Source organism: Limulus polyphemus, unplaced genomic scaffold, assembly GCF_000517525.1.
Source record: "Limulus polyphemus unplaced genomic scaffold, Limulus_polyphemus-2.1.2 Scaffold1098, whole genome shotgun sequence".
In the NCBI taxonomy this organism is placed as follows: Eukaryota; Metazoa; Arthropoda; class Merostomata; order Xiphosura; family Limulidae; genus Limulus; species Limulus polyphemus.
Window position 1 is genome coordinate 126890 of NW_013666708.1, and position 17729 is coordinate 144618.

The 17729-nt window shown below is 29.3% G+C and overlaps 1 protein-coding gene across 1 annotated transcript in view; it reads left to right on the forward strand.

The window, feature by feature from the left end:
* LOC106462114 (multiple epidermal growth factor-like domains protein 8) overlaps positions 1-17729 on the forward strand; it is a 112609-nt gene that overhangs the window by 43618 nt on the left and 51262 nt on the right. The window contains exons 14-19 of the mRNA XM_022389258.1: positions 1865-2019; positions 2592-2805; positions 3107-3298; positions 6122-6301; positions 10680-10847; positions 16100-16487. Coding sequence (XP_022244966.1) covers positions 1865-2019; positions 2592-2805; positions 3107-3298; positions 6122-6301; positions 10680-10847; positions 16100-16487 — 1297 coding nt within the window. The remainder of the gene's footprint in view (positions 1-1864; positions 2020-2591; positions 2806-3106; positions 3299-6121; positions 6302-10679; positions 10848-16099; positions 16488-17729) is intronic.

The following is a 17729-nucleotide window of genomic DNA, read 5'->3' on the forward strand; positions in this document are numbered from 1 at the left end:
TGAAAGAGTTAACTCTTTTTGCATTGGGAAGGTCGAAGTACGTGTGTCACAACCTTTTACAGTTAACATTCAAAAATTTAATTAAACTACTTTATTATCAATATATATGAATACACTTGGCATCAAAATGTACTTAATTAATCAAATTTTAATATTATTTAATTTTTAGGTTCTTAATATTATAAGAAAATATTTTAAAAAAATCCTTAATCTCCCCTAGTATGAGAACTGTGACATTTGCTCTCTATATCTTCCCTCTTCTTTGATTTATTTAACACTCCTCTGAGAAGTATGGAATTTATGTAAATTGCTCATTATAATATAGCTATTACTCAGACAAAGGATAATTTTTATGGCCTTCAATCTTATTTGGTTTTCATAGCCATAAACTAGAAAATCAGACCCCACCCATCACTTCATCTCTTCCACAAATTGCTAGTAGTTTTCTCCGACATTTAATGCTATATTATTTATAACCAATAGAAAGCCAAAGGTTTAATTTATCAATTGATGTATTATATTATGTTGTTTTCTGTACAGAGAATTGTGTATTTCCCTTCCATTTCAAACTTTATTTCCATGGGAAGGACATCAATTTCTGAATGTTTTACATCTTTTATCACATAGTTAGAAAGCCAAAAAATTATGATAGTTATAGGACATTTTCTGGTTTTTACTTGTTCTTATTCTGTGTTCTTAGATGCATTATTTAATTAAATAAAACATTCTTTATTACAGTAGTACCATTAGTATAAAAAAATAGGGTTAAGTTTCATTGACAGTCGACAGCGAAAAAAAAAAGACCCAAGTAAGTACTATATTTCTTGTTTTTCATTTATATTCTTTATATTTTATTATAAAAGTAACTTAAATGTCAAAAATAGAAATTTATTATGTTAAATAAGGTTAGGTTACATGAAATATAGAAAAATAAAATATTTTCACAAGTAGCCCATGTGTTACATAATTTGATAGGGTAACGTTAGCTATACATTCGCTGAGTGATTTAGTAAACAACATGTGTGGAAGGATTATTAGTTAGACATGGTTCAAAGGGCAAAAAAAGAATTAAATTAAATATAAATAGATGTATGTTGTTGCAAGCTTTAACACGACTTAGGAAAATCAATTGTAGTTTCCTGTAATTTAGAATTATTTCCTAATTTTTTCATGGTGGTTGAGTGGTCAGTCAAATCAACAAACCCTGTATAGAGTTGTAGCATTGAAAATAACAGATAATATATAAAGTTCCTGGAAAAAAAAAATGTGATATTTATTTAGGAGGTTTTAGGAATTATGCAGACGAAATTTGAAAATTTTAAGATGAAGAAAAGTATTTTTAATTTTAACATGACTTTGACTTTGTACTCAGAGTAGTCAACACTAACACCATATAATAACAAACAAAGTTTTAGTAAAAATACTTAATTAAAAATTCTGATTTTTTTTTTGTCTTCAAAAAACTTTCAGAGTTTACTGAAAGCTTGCCAGATTTTGTGAAGATACATTAATTACTTTCAGAATCATAGTATGTATACCACCATAATTACATTGTGGTTACGAGATTGTGTAAAATATATGAGCCCATTGCAATAGAGTTAAACAGATCAAAAGTATTTCCTGGATTAGATTCTAGGGCTGAAGGTAATAGGTAACTTGTCTACATATTTATAAAAGCATATGGTAATGAAAACAATTGCAACAGTTTTCCAGTTATGCATCGTTTCTTCAACTTTTCATAGTCTGTGACAAACCAATCTACAAAAAAAATATATAGAATTTTTTCTTAAATTCAAGAACTTTTAAAATTAATTTATGCTTATATTGTACTGGATAATAGAATATGTTGATATTTTGACTACAGAGGTTTGGAGAACTTTGGTGGCCAGTGTCGAAATTGTTCTCGCCACACTAACTGCAGGTCCTGTTTAAATTACCTACGTTGTGGGTGGTGTGGACTTGTCAGTAATCCAACCCTTGGAGCATGTGTGAGCGGAGACTATGGTGGACCAGATATTGGTAATTTCTTATTGTTTATTGGAATACATAAAATTTATGCATTTATTTTCTAACCACAGTGATAATGCATAATATTAAGGATCTCAGAAACCTGCATATTTATTTTTCCTGTGAATGTCTTAATAACAAAAACTTATGAAAACTACTCTGCTGTATTACATTATTATTAGTTCTGATACAAAAATAACATTATGAAGAACCTAGTAGGGAAAAATGTTGCTTGCATCTTGTATAACTAAGGATAGTTTGATTTAAATTCATCTTCATACTTATAAATGATGCACGTAACAGTTTTATGTTTTATTATTGTCCAAAAGAGGTAATAAAGAAAAGATAAATATACATGTATATAACCAAGAAAACTAATTTTTCAAGGAGAAATGTTTATTCTATTTCCTGGCACTCAAATTGTTTGTTACTTTTTTACTAGGCCTAAATGAACTTGTAAAAAGGTTGTGCATGAGCTTCATTCTTTATTTTTTATTAGTTTTTCAAAGATGCTTAGATACTGCTTGGACTAACATTGTGAGTTTGAATATAAATAGTGATTAACTTGTTTTGTTTATGTACAGGACAATGTGAAAATATTTTAGAGCACATCCACACTAACATCTCTGAGTTGGAGCTTGCTGAGTGGTCTTATAGTACCTGTCCTCTTGTCGACGAGTGTCGCCTGGGTCTTCATGATTGTCACTTGAATGCAAGTTGTATTGACACAAAGGATTCCTATAACTGTACTTGCAATAAAGGGTTCAAAGGTGATGGAGTTTCATTCTGCAACAGAACGTAAGTGTACAAACCATTATTGGAACTTGTGCTTCACTAAATTCTAGTATGGAAATCATAATCATCTTTAGCAAAGTCTTGAAAATTTTCTGTGCTTGCTGTATATTTGGGAAATAGATTTTTTTGTGTGGAAATACTTTGATTTTTTTACCCTGTAGTAGTTACAATAAACGTTAATTTTAAGAAATTTTACGCATGTGATATTCTATATTTTAGTTATATTTTTTACAGAAATATTATTCTTCAGTTATTTAGAGTTGCAAGAAACAGAAAACTTTACTCCTTTTTCATGAATGTTTAGATGTTTAGAAGAGTGTGTCCATGGTCATTGCTCTGAAGTCCTTGACTACCAGTGTACATGTGAAATAGGTTGGACTGGAAGTGATTGTAATACTAATTGTGGCTGCCATAACCATAGTACTTGTGTCCATGGAGTTGGTCTCTGTGATGAATGTCGGGACTTGACAGAGGGAAAATTCTGTGACAAATGCAGGTGCAGTACCTTAAACAAAGTCCCAAGCCTAATCAGAATCTTGTAGTCATTCACTAGAATTGACATGTTTAAGATAAAAGTTTTTTTTCTTGTCTTTTGTTATTTTAACCTTAATATTTTTGCATATGTGTTTTCTTTCTAATTAAACTTCTTGATTACAAAGTTAGGCATGTGTTAGAATAATGTTAAACAAAAGTTATAATTATACCATGTAATACTGAAAAATTAAAGATGCAATAAAGAATAGAGAAGCTTTAATAAAACAAGCCAGAAATTAGATGTTAAATGTTATTCTTAAATGTTTTGTTATTTCAGTTACTAAATTAATGTGACATTCCCCAATGCATAGCAACAATTTTACTTTGTATCCATAAATCAAAGTATATTATATTATTACTTTTAATGTACTCTCATTTATTGTTGTTATATATATCTCTCTACAAGCTCAGCTGAGCTTGTGACCCCAAATTGACCTTTATAGTTTCCATACTATAACTACTAATATGTTTTGTGTATCTTCACAAAATTTTGCATGCTTTCAGTAATCTTTAAGCCATTTGTAGACAAAAAAATCAGAATGTTTAATTATTTCACTAAAAATTTCTCTATGAATATATGGAGTCAAAGTGTTGACTGCTCCAAGTGCAAAGTGATTTTCATGTTAAGACTAAAAATACTTTTCTTTATCTGAACAATCTCAAAGATCATTTGCATAACCTCTAAAACCTCCCAAATAAATTTTAAATATTTTTTCAATAAAACTTTATATTTTATATATTATTTTCTCTACCCTAACTCTATACGAGGTTGGTCAATATGGTCAATTTGACCAACCTCATATCCACCAAAAGAAAATTCGAAATAAATCTAAATTACTCTTTTTTTTTTCTTTCTAGAATGACTTCAAATTCTATCATGAAACTACATTTGTTTATCCTAAATAGCTTTAAACTGCTAACAATAGACATCTGTTTATACTTAAATTTTATTGTTTTGTTGCTTTTTGAACCATGTCTAACTAATATTACCACCACAGAAGTTGTAAATCACTTGGCAAACGAGTAGTTCATGTTACCCTCTCAACTTACGTACTGTAGGGGTGATTCGTGAGTTGCTTGCAGGTGTACCTCATGAAAATTGTTTATTATTTGTTTTACCTAATTTAACCTAAAAAAGTTTCTAATTTCTACATTTTAGTGACTTTTATAATAATAAATATAGAATCCACATTAAAAAAAGAAATATAGTACATACTTCTGTCTCTGTTTTTTTTGCTGTCAACTATTGATGACACTTAACCCTACTTTTTTATACTAATGGTATTACCACACTTAATTTTTTAAAAATTAAATACTGTACCTAAAAACAACAGAATAATAAAATGTGAAAAGCAGACAATGTCCTATGAGTATCATAATTTTTCTAGCTATGCAAAAAAACCATTAAAAATTCAGCTAAGATTCTTGATGCATTTCCTATGGGAATAAAATTTGAACTGGAAGTGAAATATACAATTCTTTGTGAAGGAAATGATGTAATATAATACATCACTTGATACATTAAAACCTTGTCTTTCTGATGGTTACAAATAATATAGTATCAAACATCAGAGAGAACTATTAACAATTTGTGAAAGAGAAGATGTGACAAGTGGGCATGGCAAGAGAGGTCTGATTTTTTAGTTTATGGCTCTTTAATTAAATCAAATTGAAGGGTATAAAAATAATGCTTTGCCTGAGCAATTTATGCTAAATTTTGTACTTCTTGGAGTGGTGGTAAATAAATTAGAGAAGAGGGATACTTAGAAGGAAAATGTATCAGTTCTCATACTAGGGGAAATTGGGATTTTTTTTAATATTGCCTTATAAAATTAAGAACTTAAAACTTATATACTATTGAAATTTGGATTAGTAGTTATATTTTTATGCCAAATTTATTTGTATACCATGATAAGAAAGTAGTGTAATTATATTTTAAATGTAATTCACTAAAACCTTGTGACATGTGCAGAAAAAGATGCCTGTAGAGAGGTTAAATTGAAATTACAATGGAGTATTAGACAAGTATTAAAAAATCAACATAATGTTGGTTATTTTATAGTTTTGACAGTGACTAGGCTAGATATGGTGTGAGAAAATGAATTTGGTGAATTGATGTTATACTGAAAGTTTGTATGGATTCTGAATTTTTTGTTCTTGCTTTAGGCTGCTTAATATTGTTGTATTACCCCTCCAGTGATGGGAAAAGTTTAAGTTATTCTGTCCATTTAAATTATGTTATGGACTTTAAAAAAGTTAATTGTGTTGTTGCACTCTTGGTTTCACTCAAAAGCAAAGCTCTGAGCAACTTATACCGCCCACTGCAAAAAGTAATTGTTGAGCATTTCAGTCATGCAAAGAGCTGCTCAACAGTGACATACAGTAAATCTACATTTTCATTCTTTAAGTTATGTCACATTTTGAAATTTGAATGATAGTGTGATTAATTCCTAACAACTTAGTGTAGAATATCCTGCTGGCAAAATAAAATTTGGCATCAACATTAATCATGCCTGTTCTCTCATCATTTCCAAAGTAAATGAGCTTTGCCTGCAGGCACAGCTTTTCAAATGGGAGACAAACAAATGCTTGAACAGACATCACGATTCACAATATATATAAGATTTTCATTTGAACAACACAGTATATGGTAAAAAAAAGAAAAATAATTTTAAATATCACTGAGTTCATGTTGTTTTTTTATCATTGTTATGTGAACATGCATTGTTTTCTAATAAGTGCTTTAATAACAATATGTGTATTAAAATATAATCTTTCTACTTAGTCCTGGAAGTTATGGAAATGCAACCAGTATGTTAACTGGATGCAAGAAGTGTGATTGCAACAAACATGGTAATGTGAAAAAAGGAATATGTGACAATAAAACAGGAACTTGCTCTTGTGTTGACAATACCATTGGGAAAAGATGTGAGAAGTGTGCCCCAGGTTATTATGGTAATCCCATGTAAGTATAGCAGTTCTTTGTATGATTTTTTTATGTTATCGAAACTATATCATCATTCACCTTTTCTCACTTGATGAGTGATTCTCAATTAATAAACCATGAAGTTAATTTTGTAATTTAAATCTTATTATGTTTATAACCACAGACAAATTTTGTAATTTAAATCTTTTTATGTTTATAACCACAGACAACTAGAAATATTAGTAGGCTAATTGATGAAAACACTTTATTCAGCAACATAATCATTTAAGAAATAAAAAAGGTATGTAACATTACTTGAATCCTTGGCATTGAGCTGTAGTTTTCATAGCATTAAAAATACCTTCTGTGTATTTCTTGTGGACTGCTTTGTATGCTTGGTAATATTAACTAGTGTTTGTGTTTTGTACTCTTGTGATCTTGTATCATGTAACTAAATCAAAGAAAAGTATTACATAGAAGTTAAGTATTTATAAGTATTTAAGTAGCTAGCATGTTGGGCTGCAAGTCAGAAAATCTACAGTTACCCTTTGATGCTATCGTACACCTTTGTACTTTCAGCTATGGGTGCATTATAAAAGCAACCCTAGTGTTTGGTTTATAGAAGGTAAAATGAAGGTTTTGACAAGTGTTTCCTACTGGCTGTGTACTCTTTAATCAGTAGTTCAAAATTAGTGATGGCCATATCTGAATCCTTCACTCTATAGAGACAGTGCAGTACTCAATGAACATAGCTCATATAGAGAATGATACACAGTGCAACTATATTTATGATAACTCTGAGCTTTCTTAACATATCTGTATAAAAATTGGTAAGATTTTATTAAAGATTACATATATTTTGTATACCAAGAATGAGACTATTTTTATCAAGTATTTATTGTAGTTATTTGCACTCAGACTCTGAAATGTTTGAATGCAAGGTGATTTTCATGTATAAATACTTTTTTCCATGTTATAGTTTTCAAATTTAATTTGCATAATTTCTAGAACCTTCTAAATGAATAGCATAAGTTGTTTTAAGGTAAATGTTTATATTTTATTTTCTGTTTTCTCAAACATATAACTAACTGTAGATATTATCATTAACATATTGTGCAATAAAATGATTAAGATTAACATATGTACATACCTTTTCATTTTCATCAAATAATCTTGAAACATCTTCTTTTGGTTATATTCTTAATTCATGTCTTTACATTTTCACATATAATTTTATTTTTAATGTCTTATTTTCCATTCCTGTCCTTTAGTTTGTTATTTTTTATTGCAACACATGTCTACGTGCATCCCCGGGCCAATATTACAGTGTTGTGGGCTGAGAAACTTTAGCCATTTATAGAATGGTGCTCTTGCTAACCCTCGTAAACAGAGGAGAAGATGGTTTTTATTTAAAAAATTATTATCCTTTCAAATATGCATCTTAAAACATAAATAATACATAATTAAGTAAAATATAAGACTAAACCTAAATACAATTCATCTGTCTAACTAACATGTTTCTAGGTGAGAAACAATGCTGAAATGCTAGCTAAGACACAAGTGGAAACAATGCTAAGAACAGTTTGAATAGTTCTGTATGAAATTGTTTATGCTAATTGTAAAATAACTGTTGGGAAATTGTACTTTGAAATGTGCTCTTCTGTTGGTTATAAACATCTAGCTCAATGAAATATAATAGGCTGAGAAATCAAGACTATTTGTCTAGAACACTGCAAGGCTTCTGTCAAGAGTTCCAAGAAGTTTACTTCTTCTTTCTCTGAACATGCACTAAGGAGCTGGAAAGAAGAATGTGTAAACAGAGCAATTAATCTAGTTACTATCTATACGTAGAAGTAGAGTGAACATGTAGAAGTATTCAAGTTACAGAGATGAAAAGTTCAGACTTTGTGAACTTGTGCATCATGTGACAAGATAACTAAAGTTTAAGAATTTTTCTTTAAGATTCCTTGGAAATATAGAAATTAAAACTTAGGTAATATAAAACTTTCAACTGTAATTTAATTGTAATTCTAATTTCATTGGCAATCATTTATTGTAAAATTGCTTAACTAAATTTTGAATATAACTGAGTAAAACCTTGTGACATGCGTAGAAAATGGTACCCATCTCCATAGGATTAAGATCTCTGACCTTGCTAATTAGACCACATCTTCATAATGTGTTGTTCATGTTCAAAATACTGGTAACAATACTTATACAATACAAAGGTCAGTTGTTTTGTTTGTACACAGTAATAAGTATGCAGTTTTGATGAGAAATCTAACATTGATGACTGAGATGGGGAGGGCAGTACTAACCCATTTAGGTTAGCAATAACTATTTTAGAGGCATAAGCTTATTTCATAAAATAAGAACATTTTCAAATTAATTACTTAAATTTTCATTGCTAATAGATATGCTAATTATTTCCATATGTTTAATGATGGTTATATTTAATATTGGTTGAAAACTCCATGTCAGTTTATGTTTAATACATTTGATTAAACTGTTACCAGTTTAGTACTGGCGTACCATCATAGTGAGCTAAATGTAGTTCCCTCTGTAGTTCTACTTTATAAAATGGCAGTGTATATACGTATAAAGATTGTAATTGATACTATAATAATTATACTTGTAAATCATTTCTATTTGAGTAACTTTTTTTTTATCTAATGACTGCAAATATCTGAAAAATGAACTTCATAATGCTTAAAATACACTACTGAACTGCTTTTACAGAAGGCTTGTCTTTATGAGCATTCTATATGGTTATATTTATTGCCAATGATGTCATAAGAATATAGATATATTAATGGATCAATCTACATGTTTGAGACACTTGTTTGTGTTTGTTATTTATATACCTATATATGTTCAGTGACATTGCTATTAAAACAAATATCTTGATTTAGGGCTTTCAATTTATAATTAGTTAATTTTAGTAGTTACTCAACAGGTGAGGGGTGTGGGAGGCCACCAGTTTATCTCTCAGAATGATATATAGTATTTTGTAACAATGTCAACTACACATGAATCTTATTTAATACTGTGTAATGATTTGTACTACATATAAATGTGATTAAATCCTTCAAATAATCTTAATTTTTCTGCATGTTGTATGAACATATTGTAAGAATAGGTTAAATCAAATGTAACAGTAATTGGACATTCCTTCATTATTTTTTATTTCACAAGCATAATACTTAATGAAAAAGATCACAGGATATTATGTGAATTATACACTTGTGTTTGTTTGGAGACTTGTACTATTTTTGAGATCTGTGGTTATAAATAAACATAATCAAAATGCATTTAATATTTCTGTAATTATGAAGGTTTACCTTTTTACATTTTGAAGACTGGAAAAATTAAAAAAGTGTGCCTTTTCTCTTCACCAAATTGGTAATCACCATATAAATAACACTTAGCATACTCTACAAGAATTAATAAATTGTCAAGGGAGCCTAATATTGAAATGATAAATAACATTCAGCACTTTTCCCTTTGTTTCTGGTGACATAAAGAAATTAGAAAAGGAATTATGAGAATTTTTTTTGGAACTTCTCTATTTGTGGCTGGTACCTAAATTGATAATAGATGGCTGAAAAGTACCTATTTTGAAACCATTGTTTATCAAAACATTTGAGAGTTATTCTTTGTCATTGGTCAGTATAATCACAAGAAAGCCTGAATGTCTTTTTAGAAGATTGTTGAACCATGATTATGGTTTGGGTTTTATAACTGCTAAACATTGAGTGAAAGTAGTACTAGTCTTTTTTTTTTTTTACACTAATAAATAAAAATTATGCCTTTTTTTTGTAACTATTTGAGGCAGAAACAAACAACAGACATGATTAAACTTTACACATTAGAAGCTCTGCTTTATAAGTTTGTATTTTTTTTGTACATGAAGGCTTTAAATACTTTTCAATTGATGTAGAAGCAATTTTTTGAGAAATAGGAAGATGTAAATTAAGCTTAAGAGTTAAGAAAAAATATGCCATAGAAATCTTCAGTTCTTGTTTGTTCTGGCAATGTTTAATTTGTTGAAAAACTAAACCAGTAGAGGGGATGTAAAAAAATCATTTTGCTGAATTTCACACATCAATAAAAATTACCACGATACAAATGGTGAAAGAGTATTTAACTGAATAGCTGCATAAAGTATTTTAAAATTATCAGGTAAAACTAGAGAAGAATTGTGGTCAATAATAGAGTTTTAATTACACCATTATTATGTTTCATATCTTAAATATACTAAAGGTCTGATGTTTTATGGGTATTGCAGTTGTGAAATTGTGATGTATCTTTTTTATTTAAATAGTAAGATTTTATTTAAATGTCATTGAAGCTTTAAGTGTATTGAAGATATGTTAATCCTTTTGTTTCGTATTGATGACTGTGTTTTTTTTTTAAGAAATGGTGGTCAGTGTTATCGAAGGTGTAATCCTCGAAGTGTAAGCACAGATGTAAAAAGTGGGGGATTAGGGGTTCCCCTGTCAACTAAGGAAGTTGGACATTGTCTGTGGATATTCACAGTTTACTCATCACTTGAAGAATCATCCTTTCAGGAGAATGGACAGAGGTAATTATTTTTTTGAAAAGTTGTTCTAGTGCATATCATTTGTAAAATCTTATACAAGTCTTTGAAATTCAAGAAAGGTTTGGAGTTACATATTTTATTTAAAATTTTATTATTTTCTGTTATTAATTTTATTAAACCCTGTAATATAAGAATATTCATAACATATGTGAAAATTGTTATGACCAATAGTGGTTAGTATCTCCTCTTTTAAAACATTGTTCCTATTTTATTCAGTTTAAAACCAATAATGCTTCCATTGCAAAATTAATGAGTATGTATTTACTTTCTCACTATGGACTCGGTTGATTAGACATAAAAATTGACCTTTAGAGTTTCCATACTATAAGATCTAATATTTGTGTGTCTTAATAAAATTTTGCATGCTTTCAGTAATCATTAAAAGTCATTTGTAGACACAAAATCAGTAATTTTATTGAAGTTTTTTCACTAAAAATTTCTCCATGAATATATGGAGTCAAAGTGTTGACTCCTCCAAGTGCAAAGTGATTTTTCATGTTAATATTAAAAAAACTTTTCTTCATTGGAAAATCTTAAATTTCATTTGCATAATCTCTAAAACCTAAGTAAATTTTGAACTTTTGTTTTTTCAATAAAACTATAATTTATCTGTTATTTTATCAACCCTAACTTTATATAAATTTGGTCAAATTGACCGACCTCATAACTATCAAAATACTAAACTTCAAAATAAATCTAAATTATCCTTTTTTTTTTCTTGAATGATTTCAAATTGTAACATGAAACTACATTTGTTTACCCTAAATAGCTTTAAATTCATAACAATAGACATCTGTTTATACTTAAATTTTATAGTTTTATTACTCTTTGAACTGTGTCTAACTGATATTGCCAGCAGAGAAGATGTAATTGAGTAGCCCATGTTACCCTATCAAATTACATAACACACAGGCTACTTGTGAGTTGCTCATGAGCATACCTTGTGAAAACTTTTTATTATTATTTATTTTATTTAATCTAACCTAAAATGTTTCTAATTTGTACATTTTAGTTACTTTTATAATAACAAATAAAGAATACACATTAAGAACAAGAAATATTGAAATTATCTGTGTCTTCTTTTTTCTCCGATATCGACTGTCGATGAAACTTAACCCTACTTTTTTATACTAATGGTACTACTACACCAAATACCTTTTTATTTAATTAAATAATGCACCAAAGAACACAGAATAATAATACACAAAAAGCAGACAATGTTCTATAACTATCACAATTTTTCTGGCTTTCTAACTGCAACAAGAACCATTAAAAATTCAGCTAGGCTTGTTGATGTGTTTCCCGTGGGAATGAAGTTTGAACTGGAAGTGAAATAAACAGTTCTATGTACAAAAAACAACGTTATGTAATATGTCATTTGATGGGTTAAAACTCTGGTTTTCTATTGGTTATAAATAATACTGTATTAAATGTCAGTGAGAAGTATTAACAATTTGTGAAAGAGAGGGTATAGTAAGAGGGGTCTGATTTCCTATTTTATGGTTATGTAACCAAATAAGAGTGATGGCTATAATAATTATGCTTTGCCAGAGTGATGACAATATTATAATGAGTAGCTTAAATTAAATTTCATACTTCTTGGGGGAGTGGTAAATATATTAGAGAAAAGGGGATACCTAGAATATAGGTATAAAGATAACATATGCTTCATTGAGTGTCACATGTTCTGCCATTCTTCCACTGGCTAGGTACCTTTCATATTAATTCTATACAATTAGTCTTCCTTTCCTGAATACGCCATAAAAGCAAACTCGTGTATACTTGAATTGTGGTACTTTCCAGTAGGAGATCCTATTTGATTGTGTTACATGCTGTTTCCTGGGATATGTAGACAGCTTTTGCCAGTGACTTTTGTGTTTGTGGATTCTCACATTTTCCAAGATGTTGCTCTTTACTTATCACAATTGGATTATGAACTTGTTATAGGTTTCTTTCTAGATGATCCTGATGTGCTAAGTTGATTTATATTTTTCTGGTTTCTAATTACATTAAGAACAAGGGATGTTCTTGTCTTGAAAAGTCTGAATCCCTGATCTGAATGCATCTTTATGGTGTGAGTGTATGAATATTTTGTCTGAAAAGGCTGTTACATAGTTTCCCAAATGTGATCAGTTTTGGTAATATCACACTTCGTACAAAATACCAAACAATATCAAAAAGTAGCTCTTATACATTCTGTTCACAACAACTTCGTATTGGCTGTTGTTGTCATGTGAATTGCTTATTTGCATATTTAGAATTGTTTAAATATACATACTCAACCTTCTATATAAATTATTGAATTCAATTCTATGTATCAAAGTGACTAGAATTTTATAATGTTATAAATGACTCAATCAGAAAATTAATATCCATGCTAATTAAAATGAATCAGCAGATGGGTTCCCTCATTGTTAATGACATCTTTGAATGCAATCCTCTTAATATTTCACAAGATTCAGCCATTTAAGTAGTTGAGGTTGGTCTTAGAAATATAAACTTGGCTAACAATGCAAAATTATCTTCATGAATCTTTAAAAAAATAGTCAAACGTTTTCAAGATTATCATAAATTTTATAACTAATAGAATTTAAGCATAAAGAGAAATGGAGCCAGTTATTTTGTACATATCATACAAACATACCAGTGGGATATGCACAGCTTGTTAATACACAAAATACTTATAAAATAAAGTTTGGAGATGACTTGAATGCATAGTGAAAGAAACTTTATTACAAATGTACAACATTTCGATAAGCTTTTATCATTATTACTATAATCATTGCCATATAAATTGATTAACGGTAAAAATTATTCAGTTGAATTTGACTATGTTTGTCAGGTATCCTATTAAAAATTTTGGAGTGAAATATTTTCAGTCATTTTGTTCTTTTTTTTCTCAAATTGCATATACTTTATTAAGGCATCTGCAACAGTGCAAGTTGTTGTGTGCTGTAATGAGAACTTGAAGTATGAGCAATCTTAATGTTGTTTTTTTTTCCACTACATGCTTCATATCTAGTCACAACAACATCAGTATGACTGGTGATATAAATAGAATTCATTCCTCATTAGCTAATCTAGTGACTGTTCTGGTAACATTAGAATTATTGATGGGAACCCCAGTGGAACTTATTGATTTTTAAACACATTTTTCTAAACTGTTTATGCACCAAGTTACTTGTGGCTCCATAACTGTTGGTTACAGTCCTTAATAACACATGAATCAAACAAATGAAATAGTGCTAATATTGCAGCTAATCCCACATTTTACTGGTGATGTACCTCATGTATATCACACTCAATGTTTTTAATCATTTCTTTACTCTGAGTGTTGTAACAGGTAAAAGCATAAAATTATTCAGTCCTATGCAATATATGGATCCTACCAGCAGTGGAAAGTAATAAAATATGTTGGTAATTGTAAAATGAAATCCACTTGCTAGTGCCATAACATACTAACTATAATTTATGTTGTGTACACACTTGGATTTTAGCAATATTTAAGTGCAGGCCTGATAATTCCTACACAACATAAGCTACTTACATATTCACTAATTCAGCATCTTTCTAATAAATCTACTAACTTCCTTTAATTAAAACTATGAGTTCTGTTGCTTACATGTGTAGTTTTTAGTAACATGTCAAAGTAGGTTTGATTCTCGGATAACTTTCCACAACCAATAAAAACTTTAAGAGTACAAAATATACTTTTTATATCTAATCCTTTCTGTAGTAGTAGTAGTAGTAGTCCAAAAGCAATGTGGATTTTACCTTTGAACACAGAAGGGTGTTTTTTTTTCTAGAATTTGATAATATAGACTCGTAATTTATTTTTAATAAATAGATCTTTGAACACGTTGTTGGTGTTGAAACAGGTTTTAGTATAGGCTCTAACCTAGCTAACTTATTTTTCTGTACCATAAGAAGTAATGGTTAAATAATTGACCTTTATGCATAAGTTCATTGTATATTAACATCTAAGAGTCCATCATCTCACCAGTAACCTATCTTTGTTTCAACTAGAACTGTCCAACATTAGACAAATACTTCAGAAACATGATTTTTCTTTTGGCTTCACCAAAGAATTATAATCTACAGTTTGATACCAAAGTTCTTGACATAAATTCATGAAATAGAAGTTCAATAAAATTTTGAATGCGAGTCAACAAACGAGATGACATGGCCTTTCACCCATGACCCGTCTTGAAAGGGTTAAGAGATAAAGTTGTATGACTTTGAGTAGAGCCTTTCTACAGAATTGTTTTAAAAAGTATTTTTAGACTTTCTCTTCTTCTTTTTGTTTTGTATAAGTATAAAATTATCAAACTAATGAAGTCACTATTGGTTTACGAATGATCACCTGTCTTTTCTGACCAGAAGGCTGTATTGTCTGTACTCTGTTAATGTCAAAGAATAAGTGAAATACTCATCACCTGCTCTGTATTACAAGTTGTGAGTCTTATCACATGTATAAAATGAGTGTGATAATCTATTTCAAGAAGAACTGTTTCATCTTCCAATGGAAGAAGTTTGTGTATCAGAGAAATTCTTGCCACAAAATAGCATGTTCAAGATTCTTCAGTTAACTTGTTATAAAGAAATCAAACTGTCTTTTAAAAATAAATCGTACAGAAACTGTTTCAAACAACAAATTAAGATGTACTTCTTAGATGAAACTAGCAAAGCCAGCCAGTTTCATTCAACACTAGGAAGAAATTGCTACTTCAGTAAAAACTTAGAGATGAGTATTAGCAAAGAATCTTAAAAATGTGTAAATAAAATATTTTTTTTATCTTTTTAAGACAAACAAAAAGTGAAAATGTTTAGGTGCATAATTTGAATAAGAAAGTTGAAAAGCAAGTACTTCTAATATTTATGCATAAGTCTAGAAATACTTAGAATGTATTGTGTCCAGTAGAAGCTGCTATAACATGTCTATAGTGTGTATGCTAGTTATGATATGTGGAAGTGATAAATTAAATATTTTCTAGCAGAGATGATTGTGGTAAATTGGAGGTTTGATACTTTTTTTTATCATACTTATTACTAATTTGTTAATATGTTACTTATAAAACAAAAACAAATTGAAATTCTTTTTTCTTAATGGTAGTAGGTATTTAACAATCATAAATTAATTATTAAAAATCAATGTGATTCATACTGAAAACTTATACTGAGTGTTTCTGATTGTTATTATTTTTGGTATTATATTTATCTTTTTTCAATTCCAGTGCTGGAATTCTTTTGACAATTGAATCAGATATACAGATTTCTTGTTATCAAAATCATATTTACGTTTATGATGGGCTACCCAAGTTTCTTCACCCAAATCGTCTGAGACGGGAACTTGGGACTTTCTGTGGAACAAAACAGCATCAATCAATCAAGGTCTTAGCTACTTCAGGATACCTTACTGTTTTCTACCAGCACATTGATGCATCACAAGGATTTAATGCTACTTATCATCGTGTGGAGTGTCCAGATTTTTGCAGAGATCCTCACCGTACTTGTATAGATGGTCAATGTCAATGTAAACCTGGCTTTGTTGGTCCCAACTGTGAAGAAGCCATCTGTCCCAACAACTGCTCTTCTACACGAGGTTATGGAGCTTGTGATGAGGTATGTAACAATTTGTATTTACAGTAATCTTTTTATCCAGTATTTTGTATGTTGAAATATTACAATATCTCTTATAATAATACTCTGTGTTTGTCTGTCCTGAAAATGTGCACACACCTTACTACAACAACATATTAAACACAAAGTTTTTAAAAGGTTCTAATATTATATCATAGAATAACATTATAAGTTTATTTATTGATTGTACTTATTAAGTGTGATAAAGCTTAGGCCTTACTAAACTAAAGCAAAAAAAACATACACAAGCTACAGTGTTAATTTATCTCTTTATTGAATATAGGTGTACTTAATAAAGGCTTAACTAATGTTAGTCCTATAAAAAAATGGACTTGTAGATTTCGATGTCTGTGATTAGATTTCTTTTGTATTTGTCTAAAAATTCTGTACTTAAAGAAGTACTGTTGCAACCAAGATATTAATTTGAGTGCAAGTGTTTTGCAGGTTTCTGCTAGTTCTTTAATGATGCTGTTTTGCTTTATACTTACCATTGTAGAAAGATGCCATGAAGAGTCATATTAAGTAGATTGACTCAGTAGGATAAAGGGTACTAAAATCATAATATCTTTGAAAAAATACAAAAATATGTATTTAAAAACATGATATCAATAGCTTTCATGCACAGACTGTGTTTTGAATGATTCATTATCATAATATTATCATGTTATAACTGAATTGTTTATTTAACTTAGTTCATTCTTATAAGTGGATACTTTAAAAACAATTAATAGCCTATGAAATATTTGAAAGGTAGGCTTGTATTCTTTCAATTGAAGATTGTATAAAAAAAGATAAAAGTTCCATCATTCTACAAGATATATAGACTTCAACATTTAAAACACAGCATAGTTCTGTTCTTCTTGTAGTCTGTTGATAGCTTCTTAACTCTTTTGAGATGGGTCATGGGTTTGTTGACTTGCATTCAAAATTTTATTGAGCTACTATTTCAAGAATTTACGTCGGTAACTTTGGTATCACCCTGCCCACTTCTTTCCATTTTTGGAAACGCTTCCTTATATACACTTCTATATATGACATGAATAACCAATCAGGAGCTCAGAATGTCCCCCTAGTGGCATTCTCAGCCATTTAAATGGGCTCGGCACCATTTCTTTCTTTTGAACTAATATTTCAATGAGGTAGGATGTGTCTTTAGTCTGCTCGAAATTTAATATTTTTTTTACTAAAATACAACTTTGTTACAAAGCTTGATAAATTATAGTG